At 34.9% G+C, this 20,734-nt stretch overlaps 3 protein-coding genes across 7 annotated transcripts; 1 reads left to right on the top strand and 2 right to left on the bottom strand.

Moving 5' to 3' along the window:
- Positions 1 to 660: 660 nt before the first annotated feature.
- On the top strand, positions 661 to 6,258 carry LOC107491723 (protein PHOSPHATE STARVATION RESPONSE 1). 2 transcript variants are annotated; one of them, XM_016112637.3, is made up of 9 exons: positions 661 to 963; positions 2,205 to 2,275; positions 2,369 to 2,987; positions 3,065 to 3,263; positions 3,357 to 3,433; positions 3,513 to 3,552; positions 4,208 to 4,265; positions 4,617 to 4,686; positions 5,494 to 6,258. In XM_016112637.3, exons 3-9 carry the CDS (start codon positions 2,376 to 2,378, stop codon positions 5,848 to 5,850), a joined length of 1,413 nt encoding a protein of 470 aa, XP_015968123.1. In that variant the 5' UTR covers positions 661 to 963; positions 2,205 to 2,275; positions 2,369 to 2,375; the 3' UTR covers positions 5,851 to 6,258. The 2 variants fall into 2 exon arrangements, with proteins under 2 accessions (XP_015968123.1, XP_015968124.1); XM_016112638.3 differs by lacking the exon at positions 2,205 to 2,275.
- Positions 6,259 to 8,371: 2,113 nt separating this feature from the next.
- LOC107491722 (60S ribosomal protein L23) lies at positions 8,372 to 9,634 on the bottom strand. Its single transcript, XM_016112636.3, has 4 exons — positions 9,507 to 9,634; positions 9,115 to 9,399; positions 8,828 to 8,869; positions 8,372 to 8,608 (listed from the first exon to the last, which is right to left on the bottom strand). The coding sequence occupies exons 1-4, from the start codon at positions 9,520 to 9,522 to the stop codon at positions 8,526 to 8,528; spliced, it is 426 nt and encodes a 141-aa protein (XP_015968122.1). The 5' UTR covers positions 9,523 to 9,634; the 3' UTR covers positions 8,372 to 8,525.
- A 2,428-nt stretch (positions 9,635 to 12,062) lies between these two features.
- Positions 12,063 to 19,955, bottom strand: LOC107491721 (probable inactive histone-lysine N-methyltransferase SUVR2). 4 transcript variants are annotated; one of them, XM_016112632.3, is made up of 13 exons: positions 19,740 to 19,955; positions 19,343 to 19,401; positions 18,947 to 19,102; positions 18,260 to 18,476; positions 18,109 to 18,150; positions 17,519 to 18,008; positions 15,839 to 16,014; positions 14,816 to 15,643; positions 14,421 to 14,683; positions 13,648 to 13,714; positions 13,471 to 13,521; positions 13,088 to 13,184; positions 12,063 to 12,378 (listed from the first exon to the last, which is right to left on the bottom strand). In XM_016112632.3, the coding sequence occupies exons 4-13, from the start codon at positions 18,440 to 18,442 to the stop codon at positions 12,350 to 12,352; spliced, it is 2,226 nt and encodes a 741-aa protein (XP_015968118.1). In that variant the 5' UTR covers positions 18,443 to 18,476; positions 18,947 to 19,102; positions 19,343 to 19,401; positions 19,740 to 19,955; the 3' UTR covers positions 12,063 to 12,349. The 4 variants fall into 4 exon arrangements, with proteins under 4 accessions (XP_015968118.1, XP_015968117.1, XP_015968121.1 ...); XM_016112631.3 differs by having other exon boundaries at positions 18,947 to 19,031; XM_016112635.3 differs by lacking the exon at positions 18,947 to 19,102.
- Between the last annotated feature and the right edge of the window lie 779 nt (positions 19,956 to 20,734).

The following is a 20,734-nucleotide window of genomic DNA, read 5'->3' as shown; positions in this document are numbered from 1 at the left end:
GATTTAAAGAAATACACCCAAAATCATGCATAATTCAGAACTCTTTCTCTTTCTCCTCCTCATCTTCTGCTACTTCTTCTTCTTCAAAAACGATTTCAGAGCTTGATGTCAAAAAACAATAGAAATCGAGAATAACGAAGAAAGAAAACAGAGAAAAGCACGTAAATGAAGAAGGAGAAAGAGAAGGCAAGAAACAAAAGAAAAGAAGAAGAAGAAAAGGAAGAGGAAGAAGAACGTGCAACAAAAAGAAGAAGAAGGTGCAATGAAAACGTGCCGTAACAGTATGTGGAGGAACTAACGTCAACGATGAAGAACAAACCAGTGAGAAAGGAGGAGAAAAGAACGATCAAAAAAGAAGGAGAAGAAGAAGGGATGTAACGCGTCGTACGTGGAGCAGCGCGTAATTTGATTTTATTGTTTAATAAACTTGTAAAGCATACAAGCCCTAATGGCTTGTATGCAGAGCTTTTCCTTTGTACAAATATTCCATTAACTCCTTATACTTCCTCTTTATTTAAACAGATAACTGAACTAATTATTTGATATAATATATATTTATATTTTAGATTATTCTAATTATGTTAGTAAGAGTAAGAATTGTAGTACATGAATGGCACCCTTTATTAGAATGAATGAATGATAGACAGAAAGATAGTTAGTTAGTTTGGGGAATTCTTTTTGAAGCTTAGTGAGGGAAATGTGAGTGAATCACCAATCACAAACACGTCCACGTCAACACACGCGCGGGGATTGGCGCGTGGGAGAGGCACGGTGGGTATTCCCAAGAGATGGAGACGCATTCGTTCCATTCTTTCACTCGCAAATCGCAATTCTTCGCCTTTCGGGTGGCTCCGCTACCTTAGCTTGCCGCTGCCGCTGACGGAATTCAAAAACCACCTCTCTCTGCGCCTCCAATCCGCTAATTAACTGAAACCGAAACCCTACGTTTTTCTTCGCTTCGAGGTTAGATTTTCATTTCATGCAATTAATTCCTCTTTTTCCAATGTTTGTTGCGGTCCAATTCGCAATTGATTCACTTTTCTTCTTTTCACCTATTCCCCTTAGCTTTCATTTTCTTCTCCGTCTACCAACTCTCTATTGCTTATTAAACAGTTCATTGTTTATCAGTTTTTTTTTAAGGTTAATTCAATAGATTTTTCAGCATCTTTTTCTTCGTAAGTTTCGTGCTTACTTACATGGAGAGAGGAAAATAATTTTTTTTTAAAGCTTAACGCTGTTAATTAGTGTTTTTGTTTGTGATGTGAAGTAAAACCTTAGTTTGAGCACTTTGAGTTCTGAACCATGAGATTGTTATATGCTCATACTACTATTGGATGTTTAGTTGTCAAAACATGATTCTTGTTGCTCGATGATAGTCATGGCTTTTGTTTGTTTTAATTGAAAAAAAGGAGAAAAAACTCTTTTAAAGGATCACCAAATTTCATCAAGTTTGAATCTCTTAAGACTTGGTTCAGCTCCCTTCCTTCTTCCAGTCTCTGTTGTAATACTGAGAAGAAGTAAATGCGGTAATTTGTATTTCATAGTTGATTGGGGTTGGCAATTTACCAACCCCCCCCCCCCTTTTCTCCCCAAAAAAAACCACCAAAACCAAACAAAAGATTTGTGTTGGGATAATTTTGAAACAGAATTCATATGCGAATTTATGTGTGAACTGTGGCTTTATGCATAGCACTCATTGGTCCATTGGGTTTTGTGTTTCCACAACGGGTTTGTGTTTATCGGGATAGCATATACTTGTGTCTCTGTTTGTTTTTCCTTTTCTTTTTTCTTTTCGTTTTGTTTTTTTTTTTTTTGCTTAACCCAACTGCTCACTTTGACTTTTTGTTTTCCTGGAAAACCTTAAACTGATGTTTTCTATATTGGTTAAATGGTAAACTGCATAATAGTAAACCTTAGGATAATTTTGAATATGTTTGATTATGTATATTGCTTGATAAAAGAAAAAAGGGGCTGCGGCATCTGATGATTTCTGGACTAAATTTTGACGACTGACGAGTATACCTAATTGACTACGAAGTATTATTAGGCATTGCATATATATCTTGCATGCAGCTTTTGAGTTTTGGATCATAACAGCTATGATGATGGTTTAGGGTCTTTGTACATTATTTTCCTTCTATAAAGTTAAGACTTGTGATCAATAAGTTTTCATGCTGAGACTGAAGAATTTTTGTCTTAATCAGCGTGAACATTGATGACAACTTGTCTAGTCTGGGCGTCAAGAACAGAAAGCAATTTGTGTAGTATTTTTCTGGTGAGCATTATAATCCGTTGGAAGACCTGAGGCCTGTGCTTACATTAGTTGACTGGGATAATTGACACTTTTATCTTCCAATTAACAATGTAGGAAAACAATGAAAGCACACCCTGCAAAGCAACTCAATAACATGGGGATGTCAGGAGCACTTCCTTCCTCGTTGGCCGGCCTTCCACCGTCTCTAGAAGATACATACTCCAAATTATCTGATTCACAGCCTACTTTTGTGGAAAATGAGCTTACAACAAGACCTTTTACTCATTCAAGTTCTAGTGGAGTAGTTGGGCCTATGTTTTCTTCTTCTCCGGGATATTCAACCGATCTTCATCATTCATCCCTTTCACCTCATGATAAACAATCTAAAAATACTCATTTTTTGTCACCGACATTCGGTAACATTGCTTCGTTGCCATTACCTTATTCTTCAAATAATGGACCAATACCTTCGACCACACCAACCCATTATTCCAAAGGAAACAGTGCTTCCTGGCATGGAGATTCCCTGAATAGCTTTCTTGATTTGCCCACTAGTAACCCCATTGACCGCAGTCAAGTAGAAAGCAGTGCCTGCAATATTATGGCATCTGAGGATTATTCTAAGCAAAATAATTGGCAGGAGTGGGCTGACCAGCTAATCAGTGATGATGACACTTTGACTTCAAATTGGAATGATATTCTTGTTGACAACATTCAAGATCTTGAACCAAAGGTTAGACTTTTTTATTCCTCAAATTTATATTAGCTTAACGGTTTTAGGAATGTATTGACTTCATTTTGTTGTTTTAGGTGGTGTTCCAGGTTCCAAAATCATCTTCACAATTTCCAGCAGGCCATCAACAACTACCTGCTTCATCTGGAGAAAATCATGTGGGTGCCACGCCATCTTCCTCAGCAAATTCTGCACCTGCCAAGCCCCGGATGCGTTGGACACCCGAGCTTCATGAGGCCTTTGTGGATGCTGTCAATCAACTAGGTGGGAGTGAAAGTAAGTCCAGCCCTCTTTCTCTACTTTGCTAATTAAGGGCTTTGGTTTGTTCATTTTCTTGATCATTCTTTTTTTCCCGTTTTCTTTTTGCAGGAGCTACTCCTAAGGGCGTGCTGAAACTCATGAAAGTTGAAGGACTAACTATATACCATGTTAAAAGCCACTTACAGGTATGTGCAATTTGCTTTATCTTTCTAAGTTTGTTTTGTTACATGTCTTTTATGAAATTAATTGCTCTATGAAATGCAGAAATACAGGACAGCTAGATATAGACCAGAGTCATCTGAAGGTACATAAAATATGCATTGTATTAATATAATTTTGTATATTTGTTAGGATGACTTTATCAAACTTTTTGCAAAATTTACTGGAAATTTGTTTGCTCTTGATCCAAAAGTTTTGAAATTCACATAAAATATGCTGAAGAAAAAGGAAGAAAAAGAATCACATTATATAAGAAGTTATTGGATGGGGTAAGAGTCTAAAGCATTACATTGGTGTAAATGGCTCAACACTTTGTATAAAATGATTATATGTTTTAATTGATTCTCCTTCTATTCTTGGTGTCAATTTTTCTCTGCCGTTTTATCCTTCTGTTTAAATGCAAGTTCCCACTGTATGGAAATTGGGTGAAAATTCTTGGCTACATGAAGTAGATTTGAGTATCTTATTGAGCATTAACATGCATATAAATCCACTTTTCTATTTTATACTTTTATGCAAAAACCGAAAAGTAGAGTTTTGATATTATATAACTACAAAAGTAATAGTATGTAGTTCTATTATTTCCTTAAAAAAATCAATTTTAGGTCAATCTTGTATATTGGTAATCTTGTGAAATCTAGTACTGTGTCTTAAGTCGCTTCCTTGAAATCTGTAGCATTTTCTTTGTATATGTAGTTAGATAATGGGCTATTGGTTGACAGTTTATATTGTGTTCACAGGATCTTCTGAGAAAAAACTAGGTACCATTGAAGAGATGCCATCTTTAGATTTGAAGACGTAAGTTAATTATTTACTGCTATTTTAAGTACCTTTTGTTATGTAATATTGCTGTGTTTTTGTGACATTGAAGAGATGCCATCTCTAGATTTAAAAATGTAAGTTAATTATATGCCATCTCTAGATTTAAAAATGATAGTTAATTATCTACTGCTATTTTAAGTAACTTCTGTTATGTAGTATTTCTGGGTTCTTGTGACTATTGATGCATCAATTGTTAGACAACGTTTTGTTCTCTAATGCAATCTGATGTTGCTAATTAAAGCAATATCCATAATTTTAAATATTAGGTCATTTTCCATGAACAGGCACGATTTTTTTTTTTTCTGACTTCATCATTGTGTTGTACAGTGGTATTGAAATCACTGAAGCTCTGCGAATGCAGATGGAGGTTCAGAAGCGCTTGCACGAGCAGCTTGAGGTATGTGCTTCCTTTATTTGGGAATCTACAGTAGGATATGTTTGGTGAATTGTTACATGGCTAAGACATGTTTTAAGGAGTTTGTTTGCAACCTTTATTTCTGTTGCAATACTATAGAATTTCATCATTTATAGCTAAGTGGAATTAGTGAGAATAACAGTTTAAGAGTTGCTAGTTTTGAAATGAACTTCAAGTGAGGTTTGTGAGCTTGTTGATAGGAAATTATAGCATAAAGAAAGGACCAACAATTACTTAATAGTTATAAATCCTCCAGAAGCTGCAAATAGTAAGGGGAAACAAAATACATCAGCTCATAAGAGCAACCCAGCCATTCCATAGAAGTTAAGGAGGAATTTATGTATTGGTAAAATTAGTTGAATTTCACAGTAAACAAATACACTGAACATATATAAACTCCAAGTCAAACAGAAACATTCAGTAGTCTCTGATTAGTCTAAAATAGCTTACAAAATAGTTACGGAAGTATCTTACACTGCAAAAGGAGGTCAGCATCTCAGTCGTTTCTCTTTCCTTTTTACTGCTACTAACAATGCATGGGACATTTTTCAAGGCCTTTGAACTCCTCTTGATTCTTATATTCCGTTTTCCTTGATTTAAGAGTAACAAAATATCGTTACTATATTTAGCCATGTGGAATTTGGTAATCAGCAAATATGCCTATAGAATTTATGTTTTTGTTAAATCTCTTTGATGAACTGTCAGGACTCTACACTTATTTCTCTTACATTTATAACGTCCTTTTTTGCCTTAGCTGATACAGTTTTCTCCCCCTTCTTTTTGCATCAGATTCAAAGAAATCTACAGTTACGTATAGAAGAACAAGGAAGGTATCTCCAGATGATGTTTGAGAAGCAATGCAAATCTGGTGGCATTGAACCATTCAAGGCATCATCATCTGCCATTGATAGTACATCTGGAGTGTCCTCTGATGCCATGAAAGATTCACCTGCCAAAAGTGAAATGGAAGCCACCCCAGTGGACCTTTGCAGTTCAGAGCCTCATCAAGCTAATGGCAATGCCACAGCTGAGAAAAAATCACTGGAAGTGAGTGGGAAGCAAGATGCTCCCGAAGATCCTAAGCAACTTGCTTCTGAAAGTGAAGATAGTGGTCATCCCCCAAAGCGTCCGAGGACAGATGAGTGAGGCAATGTGATCTGTTGAATCAGCATTGAACTGAGAAAAGACGATACTGATTCATTAAAGATTCTATTTTAAGTAAGGAAGGCTAGTCTGATTGATATCTAGAGCTCCGTAACTTAACGAGATCTTCCTGTCCTGTTTTGTTCAATAAGGACTTGCATGTTTACTTTTAATTTAGCTGAAAAATGATAAAAAGTTTTGGTAATCCACATTTGATACCTTTGTCAGTGTGAGATTCTAGTGTACAGTTCAGATAAGTCTTACCACCCTCCTATAGTCCAAACAGTCCAAATTTCTTGTACTATCTACTATGTACAACAGCTCCAACTTGAACTCTTTCTTTATCTGGACGAAATAAAATTTTAAAGGAAAAAAAAAAAGCTAAAAGGAGGCACAATTCTAGATTTAACGTTGCTCCCTTCTTATTGTTTAACTATGGAATTGGAGCATATTTTCTTGCAGTTTAGTTTTTGCGTTTCATTCTGTGATTTCTTTTATCAGAAATTTTGGCATTGTTTCGCATGTAATAGAAAGGAATACCTCATTTTGAAAATATCCCTATTTAGACTGACATGCCTTCTTTCTTCGCTTCTTTCATTTTTCTCAATTTATGTTATTAATATTATGTATATTATAATTGTTTAGAAAATAATTCTCATTTTAAGTAAAATAAAATTTTATATGGCATAAAGCAATCACTTAAAACTTAGAGTAAGGCATTTTAAAATAGTGATGGGTTATGAAAATAAAAAAAAAAAAACAAAATCATAATATAAACATATAGTATTAGAATTTGTTGGGAAACTAGTTTTTTTTCTTTTCGTAGAAATAATAAGAACGTGCTTAAGTTTAGGATTTTATGTTAATAATTATTAAATTTGGATTTTTCACTTGAATAAAATAAAAAAGAAAAATAAACAAAAATGTATTGGAAGGTCTTTATTTTTTGCCAAAAATAAATAAATAAATAGATAAATCCTAAACGTGTCATCCCTTTTAAATCACAATACGTTCTGACGTTCATGTCTGAATTCCTCTCAACTAAAATCCTTCTATATTTTAAATGATTGTTTTATATCGCATAAAATGCTATTTTACTTGAATATTAGAATTATTTTCTAAGTAAAATTTTAAATTCGAAATGCTTATAATAGATAGAATATTAATAACATAACAAGCAAAAAATGAAAGAACAGAAGAAGGGTTGTTTGATCTGAGAGGAGAGCGATACAGTATTCTTCTGGTCAAGACAAATTTTCATTTTGTGATATTTGAATAAAAAAGAAATAATTATTAAAACAAAAAAAATTAATTATATTTCAAGCAGACAAATTACTGAAAGTAATGTCCGTTGTTAATCAAGGTATGACAACTTTGACCAACCAAAAACAATAAGTGATCACTTGTCACTTAAAGAATTAACACGTTATTTCATTTCTATAGGTATAGATATTTTTATTGATCTATACCATAGCATTCTCCAAAAAAATAATAATAGCTTATTAGATACCATAAGAGAAATGCCCATGGTAACAAAATTTTAAGAAAAAGTATAGAATACCAATATATTATCTGTTAATTTATTCTCAATAATAATTAATTATTATATTTTAAATATATGTATAAAGAAACACATTCAAAAATATAATTATAAAGACACTTTTATTAAATATAGTCATAAAAAAATATTTTTATTAGACACATCTACAAAGACACTTCCATAAAATATCACTATAAACAAAACTTAGCAGAAGTTGATAGAAATGCTGTTAGTAACATAGTAATAGTAAACCAACTTGGGTTGGTCGAGTGATCAGCTCACTCGTCCGCTTAAGCAAGTGTCGGGAGTTTGAATCCTACCTTGTGCATGCAGTAATAGTAGGATTAAAATTTTAATTTAGAAACTGAATATGAATAGAGACGACATTAGTATTTTATCGATATTCTCCACTCTTGCATTTTTGCTATTCTCCACTACTTCAAAAGTATGAATGTGAGCACATTTGGTCATGGCAGCTCAACAGTGATCGCAGTGCTGTGCTTGGTGTACACCAGTGAATGTGGTTGTGCCGTTTTCATAGTCCATTAAACACTTTTTTCCTAAAAGCTGGATCTCAAATATCCACCTGAATAGTTAATAAGGGTGAACATTCACTAGAACATTTCAGCATTAAAATTCATTTTGACTAAGTAGTGAGAATCCTCTTAAATTACACACTGGTCCAGCATTACAGACTAACAAAATGATTTTTTTTGTTGGGGGAGTGTTTAAGACTTGAACTATTCAACGCAAAGAAACCAATTAGCAACATTGAGTGCCAGGCAGACACTCGAATTAAGTGTTTCATATCCTATGAATGAGGACAGTCAAAATTTAAACCTTTAAAATCACTACTACTCCCCCACACTAAACAGGTACCCATTTATAGGATTATCATAAAACTAAATTGATAGACCCAGATACTCATGAATCCCAACAAATAGAGTGAATAAAAATAAAATAAAAAACAAAGAAAAACCCAACTTTAAAACTACCACTTAATGCCATAAAAAGTTTCTCACATAAGTTATAATAATATAAATCTCTATCACATTCAGTACAGCTGAAGCTAAAACCAAAATCGGAGGCTTCTTTAACAAGCAGAAACTTTAACATATATAATTGCTAGAAATCAAACTCAAACAATGGCATTGGCTGCGCTTGCAATCCTAGGCCATAGATCAGCACACTCCTTTCCAATTGGACCAGTGATAGCCGAACCTACAATAACAACAATGACAACAAATCAAAACCACAACCACAAATTCACAACACAAAGAACCGCTTATAAATTTAAAAACATGTAGAGAAAATAATGTAACATCATAATCCAATACAACAGCTAGTTCATTTTTCTTAAAGGAACAAGCTCACAAACATTTCTTCACCATTATTGTCAAATTAAAAGCAGAAAGGAAAAAAACTATTGAAATAATTTACCTTTCATTTCACCCTTGGGATTCACAATTACTCCAGCATTATCTGCACAATTCAAAAAACCCCAATCAAAAACCATTTTCCAAAGATAAAAATAGTTAAGTTAGTACACAAATAAAATGCTAATCCTAATCAACAATAATCAGTAATAAAAAATAATAACCATAATCAGAGGCTAACCTATAATGATCTAACCAAAATCAAAGATGAATCCATATTAAAGCTAAAAATAAAAGAATATAACATGACTGAAGCAAATAAAAGAAGCGAAGGGACTTTATTGTTATGACCTTCGAAGTACATGTAAACACCGTCCTTTCGGCGGAAGGGCTTGCGCTGGCGGACGATGACAGCTGGCAGCACCTTCTTACGGAGATCAGGCTTCCCCTTCTTGACGGTGGCCATCACCATGTCGCCGACGCAAGCGGAAGGCAAACGGTTAAGGCGGCCCTTGATCCCCTTAACGGAGATGATGTAGAGGTTCTTGGCACCAGTGTTGTCGGCGCAGTTCACCGTAGCCGCCACCGGAAGACCGAGCGACATCCTGAACTTGTTACCCGCATTTCCACCGCGACCTGAACAGAAATCGAACAACAAAATACAAAAGAATCAAATTGTGAATTAGTAGAAAATGAAGGTTAGTTGGATTTAGAGAAGAATTGAATAAGTAGAGGAGAGGCACCTCTCTTGGACGCCATTGTTGGTTCTCTAGAGTTCACAAACACAAACCCTAATTTTGTGTCTTTCTGGGGTATATATATGCCACTCTCAGACTCTAACTAGGGTTTATGGAGTACTATGGGCCTGGCCCCCCAACAGGCAGGCGCTCGCATTGAATATCCTTTTTTAATTTTTGTACTAATCAACTAAAAAGTAACCACGCCCGAACTTGGGTAACATCAAATATTAAATAATGAATGGGAAATCTTAATACATCCGAAAAAGAAAAATATTGAAATTTTAAATCCGTGAAGTATGAATGGGGTTATCCAACTCATCTTACAAAAAAAATGAGATATATTTTTTTTGAGTAATATTATACATAAATTTTTTTTTATAAACCAAGTCTTTTTTTTTCTTTGTGTTTGATAAAGAATAGAAAAACAAAAAAATAGCAAACTCCTCAACTAAAAAGTTCAAAGTTTTTTTAAATCCTCTCGAATTAGCCTTCTAATATGCTCAGCAGAAATAGTCCATTCCTTATAAGATTCATTATGCCTTGTAGCTTCTTTGGTTAAGGAGTTAGCAAGAATATTAGCAGAACACAACACCGAATTAAGAGAAGCATGGGAGTCTCTAACTAATATATGTTGAATTTTTTTATAATATATGGGTAAAGTATTAAATTGGTCTCCTATATTTAGGATTAATTTTATTTTGGTCCTTAAAGTTTAAGATATCCTATTTGAATCTAAAAAAGTTTTATTTAGCTTACCGTGAGGTTAAAGTTAAATAATTAATAGAATGTCCTACATGATAACAGTATAAGAACAATATCGATAATCTGAAGAACAAGTACAAACTTTAGAGGTACAAAATCAACCGTGAATGCATCAATACATTTATTTATCATTCTTCTTACAATTTAAATGAAATATTTTCTATAGAACTAAGGAGAATGATAAATAAATAGATTGATGTATCCACGATTGATTTTGTGCCTTTAGAGCTTGCACTTGTTCTCCAAATTATCGACCTTGTTTTTGTACTACTGTCATATAAGATATTTTATTAATTATTTAACTTTGATCTCACGATGAGACTAAATTGAAGCTAAATGAAACTTTTTTACATTTAAATAGGACACTTTAAACTTTAAGGACCAAAACAGAATTACGCCCAAACGTAGAGGACCGATTTCGTACTTTATCCATAATATATTTATCCAAGGCATGAAGAGAGGTATTTGTAGCTTGTATAAGAAAAATAGTCTCGAGACAATCCGTTTCACAAATGAGATCACGAAGACCTATCTCCCAAGCTATAGTCAAAACCCCACCAAATAGCAAAAAGCTCCCCTCTAAGAACTGAACTAGATGGAAGATGACCAACACAACATTTCATGCACTCGCCAACTAAATTTCTAATGATACAACCAAAATTCGTTGAACCAATATCTCCCATAAAACTGGCATCATAGTTTATCTTGAACTTATTCACTGGTGGAACTACCCAATCAATCAACAAAGAAGGAGAGACACCAACTTCTCGGGCATGAACTGATTTGTTGAAATCTTTACAAGAATTATATACAAAGATTTGAAGCTTAGTTGGAAACCAAAATTTATCAGAATTGAAAATGTCATTGTTGCGGCTTCACCAAATCCACCACACAGCAGACAAGAAAAGAAAATCATCCTTCTTAACATTTAAAGCAAACCAATTCTGTAAGTTATAGTTCGAGAAAAAAAAGATTGAGAAGAAAAGTCGATCATATGCCACATATTTTTAGCCATACTTCAGTCACGCAAACAATGAAAAACAGACTCCACTTCATTGTAGCAACGAGGACAAATATCGAAATTAGTAAAATCTCTTTTTAACTCAGAGACACAGTAGACAAAACCTCATAAAGAGCAAGTCACACAAAAAATTTGATTTTTTCAAAATTTTTAATCTTCGTACTCACTGTCAATTGTTGTTATGCTGCCAATTAAAGATCTTCTATGCAACCCAGTCATACCCATTCTTAATTGTATAAAAGTTAGAATATTCCCATATCCAACTAGCCCTGTTCTTGTTATACCCTTCATGACTCGTTTAGGAATAACCATTCGTGGGGCGGTTGGAGTATCACAGGAGGTACTACGCCAATTATGGGTATTTGGGGTTATGAAGGTGTGGCTGGAACACATATTGTGTTTTCAGACTTGTGCTTTTTGACGGCTATCTGGCATTGGGTCTATTAGGATCTAAAAATCTTTTGTGATGAACGTACAGGCAAACCCTCTTTGGATTTGCCAAAAATCTTTGGAATTCATTTATTTCTTGCAGGGGTGGCTTGTTTTGGTTTTGGCGCATTTCATGTAACAGGATTGTGTGGTCCTGGGATATGGGTGTCCGATCCTTATGGCCTAACCAGAAGGGTTGGTCTACATTGAACAATAGGATTGTATCTATTGAGCTCAACCGCACATTATTAAAAATAGAGGAATAACACTTCTTTAAACACCACCTGCCATCCCTCCAAACATCTTGCACCTTGAAATTCGAATCACTAATATGAACATAAGGAACATTCACTACCAAAAAGTCCTCTTGTTTTCATTTGTCGAACCAGAAAGATTGGTCCAACGATCCAATACACCAAGAATACCCTTCTTTAAAGAGCATTATATTTCGAGCAATGTTAGCAGGTCTCATTTTTTTGGTGCATGTATATAGATGGGCGTAAAAAGCAACTAGTCTCCAAATTCCACGCAAAATGACTAACAAAAATATATAAATCCAGTAGTTTGAAACTCGTTACTAATCATTGCTGACATTGGTCTAAAGCAAAATTGGTGGTAACACAGAATGACTATATCATCTTGCAGCCAACGATCTTGCGGATCCTACATTACGAAAAAGTGAAATTAGTAACATGAAGTATTGGTTTCCGAGTTTATGACGAGCAAAGATTGACTAAAGAACAAACCAAGAAGTCCCACATGCAAATCATGACATGAGTTCCTCTAATACAATCATGATCATGAACCCTATTCATTGAGCTCAACTGAATCATAAACTAAGGGCGCATTCAACAAAGCCAACAAGTTACTTCATTTTTCGTACATAAAGCACGAGAATAAAATATACCAAGATTGAATTTGACTGCGTTTTACTCAATCAAATGAAAAAAGATGAATAGGTTATCTAGTGTAAATCATAAAGTTATGATAGTCAAATATTTGCTTGAGTTAGCAATCACAATTTTCAATATTATCTTTTTCCAATAGCTTCGAGAGCAGATTTAGACATTTTGTCATGATTTCACATGAATCAGACATAAAAGTGCCGAAGAAAGAAAGATAGAAGATCTTCTATCAAATACGATATCACACTAACTCGGCTGCAGAAGAAGTATACTTGTTACTACCAGGAAGGCTGAAAACTTGAAATACACTATACAAAACAAATATTGAAACAGACTAGACCAAAAGTGGAGGAGGCCACCAGGCCACACAAAGAAGCTTGCATTATCCAAAAAAGGTGAAGAGTCACAATTTTAATGTCGAAAAGAAACAAATTCGCACGTTACCATAAATAGATGATTGAACTTACTACTTGATCGCTTCATATTCCTGCAGAATTTACTTCCACATTTGCACCCAAACAGCTCAACAGGCTGATCATGATCATCGAAGTTGATGCCATAATCCTGCAGAAACATACATTGCAAAATAAACAAAAATGATATTTAGAATGTGAACTACACAATAAACGAGATGCCTCAATAATGCTTAGTAGTCAGTATAGCATGCCAAGTGCCACACAGCCACTAGCCATCAGACTGGCATTTCTCAGTTAAATAATCACAACTCTGTTTTTCATTGCTGTTTTGTTCAAAAGTTTACAGTAAAGCGCAATAAATTAGCATTACTGAAAAAACTGATGTAATCAATGCAATATAAGACCATTCACCAAACAAAACCAAAACCACGCACCCAAGTGAGCTCCTCCTGTGCTGCTATTTCTCTGGATGTGAATAAGGCAAGCTGCAAATTGGATGTTAAAAGCGTATGTAAGCAGTGTATCTTACAGAGAGCCTGTCATCCGACTCATGCCAACAAAAGCAACTAAAAAACTTCAGATGCAATTCAGAGGATTTGCTAACTTCTCACATGATAGTAGTGATGATCTGGGCCCTCAATTTCAACGGGGATCTCAATCAAGTTAGCATCTAAACATCTGCCAAAACAAAATAGAACTATTAGAAATCTTCTAGTTTACAATTTCTAATTAATTAGTCAAAACTAAAATATGCCTATTCACTCTTATAGTGAAGTTTATATAGATAACAAAAATCCAATAACACATGCACACAACTAACAACTTCAGATAAAAAGGTTTTCCATCCTTACCGACTTCATCTGTTGTATTAAGTACTTGTCATCACAATCAGAGAGTTCAATAAACATCACAATTGCATCAAACTCTTCAAATCACAATATAGATGAACTTTTCGCCTTCTATAATCTTTAGTTATTTCCAGTATCCACAAAAATGCACACAAGCAGAGAGATGTGCATGTCTAAATAACAAAATAGCTGTCAACAATTATACCGATACTGGAGAAATGACCGAACAAAGGAGGAGGTTATTTGCTTAAACAGTGTCAAAGTCAAATCTGTAGGGCGAGTTTTGCAGCCAAAGATCTATGGAGTATACAAATCGCTTACTTACACAAGACTTGAACCATTGGCCGTAGGCAGCCAGTTTTGAAAAAACCCATGGTATGTAAACTATATTTAGCTGCTTTTTCAACTGAAATTTGACTTAATAGTCGCTTGTTTGGTGGATGAATTAAAAAGGAAAAACTCATAGCTTATTTACAAGAGAATCTAGATATATGAATTACAAAAGTGTCCTGGTGAAAAAATAGAAATTTTAATACCTGTGATTAATAAACCTAGCAGCATTTCCATAAGATGCTGCATACAAGCAAAGTGCTTCTTTATCCCCCACACCTCCTGATTCCCAATCTGCATCCAATAGAATTGGGTATGTATATTTCCTATTTTTGGGATATTTTAGGCTCCTCTCATGCAATTCTTTGACGGTTAGAATTTCTCCAACAAACTCACACACAAATGCCCCTTTGGGAAGGTCCTCTAACGTCCGAAGACCCCAACCTTTTCCTTCAGAAGTTAAAAACACCTGAATCACATAATTATTAGTAGATACTCATCAAAACAAACCCCAGGGGGGAAATGCATTAAACAATGTACACAGTATACAACCTCCACATTGAAGAAAGCAATTGTTAAGAATACTTAAACACCCACCCACCTGCAAGTTGCAAGTTATTCCTCGCTGGACAACCCGATTGCCACATTTTTTACCACAGCCACATTTACTCCAGCATTCCTTAATAAACTTCCTCCTTAAGTGTCCTTTACATGGTTCTGAACAATCATCATTCTTTGATCTTTCAACTGGGCAGTCTTCACAATAGAAACAATTTTTAGGGTTGCAGCTGATGACAATGCACTCATCCAAAAACTCTTCCTTCAGTAGGCCTTGTGCAGTGTAGGCAAATCCACCACCAGTTTTATTCGCACAAGAACATGATTCAGAAGACAAGACACAATTGCCTATGCAAGTAGAACAGCAATCTTCATTCCCAATACGAGACAGAGAAATACTAACATAAGCATTTTGGAATACAAGGTTTCGGGGTATGTAATGAAAGGATGGTGGGAAATCATCAGTAATGTTATTGACCCATGAAATTTTCACTTTTTCTTCACCCTTTGATATGTCATTAACATCGTGAACAGTCATTATAGCATTAGTAGTAAGCTGATTCTTTGGAACAGTAACTAAGCTATGAGAATTATTAGATATAGGATCCACTAGCTCCCTTCCATCATCACTTGCTAAGCAATCATTATTTCCAACCTCCTGGGGAACTGGTGAAGTGTCATCCAGACCACACGAGCAGGGCAGAGATACTGGAATTTCAGTATTGGGCAAGGAAGAATGAGAATTAACATTGGCAGATCCATTTGAAATGCAAGGTGTAACTGGATCTTCATTTCCTCCGGCAACCAGAGCATCATGTGACTCAGATTCCTTTGGCATGCTGATGTTTGGTGTTATCTTTGCAGATCCTTCCTGTGAGTCATCATTCAAATCAGTAATTGGAACATAAAATCAACAAAATCTCTCAGCAGATTCACAAGCAAGGACAAGAAAGTCACAATTTTATCAGATAATAAATATTTATCCTCCATTTTTAGAAGCAGATTACAACTAGAAAAATGTAAAACCAATCCGCTAAGAACTGAACTAGAGCTCCAAAATTTTTACCTCTTGTACAGGTGATGAGCCTATCTCTACAGTAGAAGGGGCATCTTCATTTGAAGAGCGAAGGTTATCTTCACCAGCAACTTCATCATTTAAGCAATGTGATGCCACAGTGTCGTCACAATCTTGCTGTCCAGCTGCACCATTCATCATTGAAGAATCCTTTCCACTAGATGGTTCTTTTGAGGGAGAACAAATCCAGAATAAAACTCATCAATCAAAGTTGAATCTGTGTTGGAAGCACAGTAACTAATAGAAGAAAATGGAAATCTATATTGAAAGAGAAATAAATGGCAGAGATGTAACATCTGGTTGGTTTAAGACTGAAGTAGAGGACCACTTCTGGAACCAGTAACCATGGCTCCTCTCTTGTATGCAAGCAAATGCCAAATCTGAGCATTGGATTAGAGACTTTCTAGAAACACAAAAGTCATACAGTATGCAACACCTACAATTCAGGACTTGCACACTGCATATGCCAATTGAATCATATGCTAACTGATAATTCTCATTTATGAGAGGATACTTGAGGATAAAGAATTTTTAATCATGGCCAATTCAACTCAAATAGTCGGCAGCTAAGCAGAATGTTGCAAATTACATCTTTTGAGGACATACAATAATAACTGGACATTTTCTCTGCTAGATAGTATCAGTTACAACTTATAAGGATCAGATGAAGCCATAATATCATATTGCAGACATTTTCAACGGATATCATATCTAGCTATTATGCTATCCTCCACTTAACCAATACCAAAGGCGTGACTCTGCCATCTTTTATATTATAGGTGCCACCCAAGCACTCCTATTACATCCATTCCTAACCCTATCTTGCTTAGTGTATCCATCAATCCAATCTATGCAATATTAAGCTCCTTCTCTGTGTTAATTTTCCACAACCAATATACAGCCCAGTCAACATATAGCCATCTAGTAAAGTTTTCCCTTAGAAACTTGTTTTATCACAAATAACTCTCAAAGCACTCCCCCAGCATTCTGCAAAACAGGCCTAAAATACTTAAACCATGTGACTTGCTGTATGGTGCCATCTTCAGTATCTAAGCGAAAATTCACAGTTTTCTACAAAAACTATATCACACATATTTTGAGCTTGTTTGAGTGTCATTAAGTTGTTGAAAAAATATCTTTGTTTCATTTTTCAGCGTGTTTGGCAAAATTTTAATAGTAAAAGCAAAAGCACTAAAAAATAAAAAATGTCTTTTTAGAAGCTACAATTTATATCTTTTTTAAAAAGATCTTTTTTACTTCAAAAAGAAAAAGATGTTTTCACGTAATAAATAAACAAAAAAGTACTTTTATAGTGTTGTACCTAAATATAATTGATAGATAAAAAGATCTTTTTACATGAAATATCCAAACATAAAATTACTTTTACTTTTTAAAAGATCTTTCGAAAAAAGATAACTCGAAAAAAGATCTTTTATTAAAAGCTCACCCAAACAAGTCCTTTGTCTTACACTCTTAGTTAACCCTTAAACTTAGGTAAAAAATCTTGTATCTTCCCATGAAAACTTTCCCATATACTTTGAAACCCCATTATTTATCATCAGATTCAACAAAAGTTGATCATGAAGGAAAAGACACTGCCAAGATATTAAACCACTGGAGGAAAAATAAATAAATAAATAATCCCTCATGAATGCACAATCAGATAAATACCAGGAAGAATCATTGAAATGGGAGCCTCATTATCTCGTGCGTCATCAATTGGCTCGTCCTTGGGCTTGATCCATACAAGAGGATGGGCCATTTTGCTTCTTGGAGACAAAGTGCTCAGCGGTTCAACTGCTGGTTCTTTAGGTAGTACTGCTGGTGGCACTCCATCCGATGTAGATCTTCTTCCTCTGGGAGTAACTTGAGGTGATACAGGTTTCTTTCCCTTGTCAATAATGTCATCTTGTGAATGAACTTGATGAGCTTCAATCATTCCATTTCCATCAGATAATGCTGCAGCACTTTGAGCATGCAGTATAGAACCATTTCCAGGTACTGTGTCATCTTCTAATTTAGGAGTTTTCGATGGAAAAGCAGCTGAACTGGGACCACAGCTAATCTGATTATTTGAAGACTGAAACTCTGGACCTCTCAAGCGCAACCTCTTTTTAGGTCGCAGTGGCTGATCTTGCACTTCATCATCTAACTCTGCTTCCTGATTATTTACAAGTAAGGATGACATCCAATCAGGCATGTGAATAAGATCAACAAAGAAATGCAGATAACTTAGCGACATAAAAATCACTTTCATTTACATCAACTCTCTTGTTTTTCTTTTCCTGCTCTTGCTCCGGCACCTGTTACATATACAAACAAATGGATGATCCTATGTTGAATAGACCAGAGTATTAATAAAAGTGAATAAATAAATAAATAACCGAGTAATCAATACAGTAGGAAATAGACCGGATTTTCCTCCTCCTCAAATATTGCATCTGCCAGAGCTCTATAGTTCTCTTCTTCAATAAGCTCCCAGTTTTTATCATACAACTTAAGGAGCTTCTTTAGTACTGGCTTCACTTTTGATTCATGAATCCCAAGATTTGCCATTGCACGATAGGCTGCTACCACCTTTGGATTTGGCGCCATTTCCAACCAGCCAACGGAAACTTTGGTACAAGCTCTGAAATGCAAAATGTAATTAAATTTCAAAGATGCCAGAGATGGGAAAAATACAATATGATTTATAGTCATTAAACTGCTCTTTGATACTGATTTTATAATACCGTAGAAAACAAAAGGAATGGTTGATTACAGAAAAATAGGGCCTTTTTTCTTCCATTTTCAGTTTATATGTTGTCACCACTAATTTAAAAAACTAGATATAATTAAATTCAGTTCCCCTTTTCAAAAAATTTTAGCATAACTTAAGAAAAGAAAATGAAAAATTGGACACAAATAAATATAATAACAATAATATAATATCAATGAAAACGTATCAAGCTCAACATGAAATCCAAGCAGAAAACAGACTACACACTGCCTTGTTTTAAGATTGAGAACCTAACTTAACTCCAAATTGTTAGTTCATTTCCATATAACAATCAAGAAATAAATCCATTTAAAGAAAAATATTGTACTGTGTTATTTTACCGATACAATACTGCTTTGCATTTGGTGGCGGCGGCGGGCGCGCGGGCGGGTGATGGGGGTGTTAGGTCAACATAACTCAAAAATGCTGATTGTTGAACAAAAAGCCTTGATCAGCTTATCAAGTAATTGGCTTGTGCTGCTATCAAGCACAACAAGCTGGTGCCACATATCAATAATGGCAGAAAAACATGAAATCTTTTTGTTTCAGCTATCGAATTGAATGAAAGAATGCACTAAGTGAAAATTAACAGCTGAAACGAACAAACAAAAAAAGCACACATATAGAAACAGAGAACAAGCTCACAGCCTAACTCAATCAGCAAGATGCAAAACAAATCACAGTGACAAGAACATGCAACGATAAATTTGCACAAATCTTCAGCACTAATATCTTACCTGGAGAGTGCTGATCGAATACAGAGTCCAAAAATCAAAACCTAAAAGCGACCGAAAACCTGAAAAAAAAAATGAAAACGAAAACGAAAACAACGAAATAGGAAAAAAAAAATGAGAAACGTGAAAGTCAAAGCTTCCGCAATGGAGATTAAGAAACAAAATGTAAAAGGCTGACGCATTTGATTTAGTAGTAAAAGGAGGGAAAATGAAAGCGTCGAAACCTGACAGGTGCAGAGAGAAGGGATATTTTTGAGTATGGTTGAAGGAGGGAGAGGAAAATTTAATTAGAGGAATGTAGGGCGAAATTATTATTATAATTACAATATGATAACCATTTTTTATTATCATAATTTTTTTATGATGATGACGACGATAGTAAGATGATGCATGATTTTACCTGGGCCTAACTGTGTCAGTAATTGAGTCACATTGATTGCATGAGATTGTTTCCGATGTGTTTTGGGGAGTTAGGTTTTTCACCGAGCGAAAACAAGACCGTGACGCACTCACTCGTTCGCTCGAGAGTCGAGACTGTGGAGTGTGGACTCAGCTGTAGACTATGGTGGAGTAGTTTCTGACACTCTTCTAAGCTACCATGGAAGCGCGTCCACCATACTCGCCGGTCCCCATTTTCGAAGATATAGTATTTTGTGTTTTTTCTTTTTTTTTTTCAAGCCCAAAGGGCCTGCCTCAGTTTTGATGAGCTATTAAAACTTAAAAAGACCCAAATAGAAGAACCATGTTGTTTGGAAATTTAGAGCGAGAAGAAATTCAAAACAAAAAGAGGTGAAGTTAAAGCGAAAGGGCCCTGCAGCGGAGGCCTAGACCACGTGGCAATCAAATTGCCTCTCTTAATCAAGCTGCATCAAGCTGCACCAAGTTTAAACTCCAGCTGAAACTAAGATGAGGTTTAAGAAAACCTCAAAGTGTGGATGGAGTGGGTATGTGAGTAATGTAATGACCAAAAAAGTTGAAAGGGCCGATGCAGCTTATATGGCATTTGTTCTCTTAATTTAATGAAACTAAAAATAAGTGAAAAGAAAAACCCTGTCTTACTTGTGCGGATGAGGAGAAAACTACGAAACATACACTACTCTTGTGCGAATGGATAGGTTTAGCCGTGTGTGATTATGTTACACATATAAATTTTTTTTATCTAAATTTAATTAAATTAGTCCAAATCTAATGAAAACCAATTTTATAACAGAAAACATGTAAAATACAAAGATAACCGACAATAATTTAATTTCAGGTCGTTTTTTCTAGAAATGCAATTAAGATGTCACAATTTCGATCATGAGAAAAAGAGATTTTAGAGTGAAAAACAGAAAATTAAAAGAATTAAAATTTGATCAAAAAGAGAAATCAATACAATTAAAAAGAAGGTCAAAA

The sequence above is a fragment of the Arachis duranensis genome, chromosome 6 (assembly GCF_000817695.3).
Source record: "Arachis duranensis cultivar V14167 chromosome 6, aradu.V14167.gnm2.J7QH, whole genome shotgun sequence".
In the NCBI taxonomy this organism is placed as follows: Eukaryota; Viridiplantae; Streptophyta; class Magnoliopsida; order Fabales; family Fabaceae; genus Arachis; species Arachis duranensis.
The sequence above is the reverse complement of the archived record's forward strand: the minus strand, read 5'-3'. Positions and strand labels throughout refer to the sequence as shown.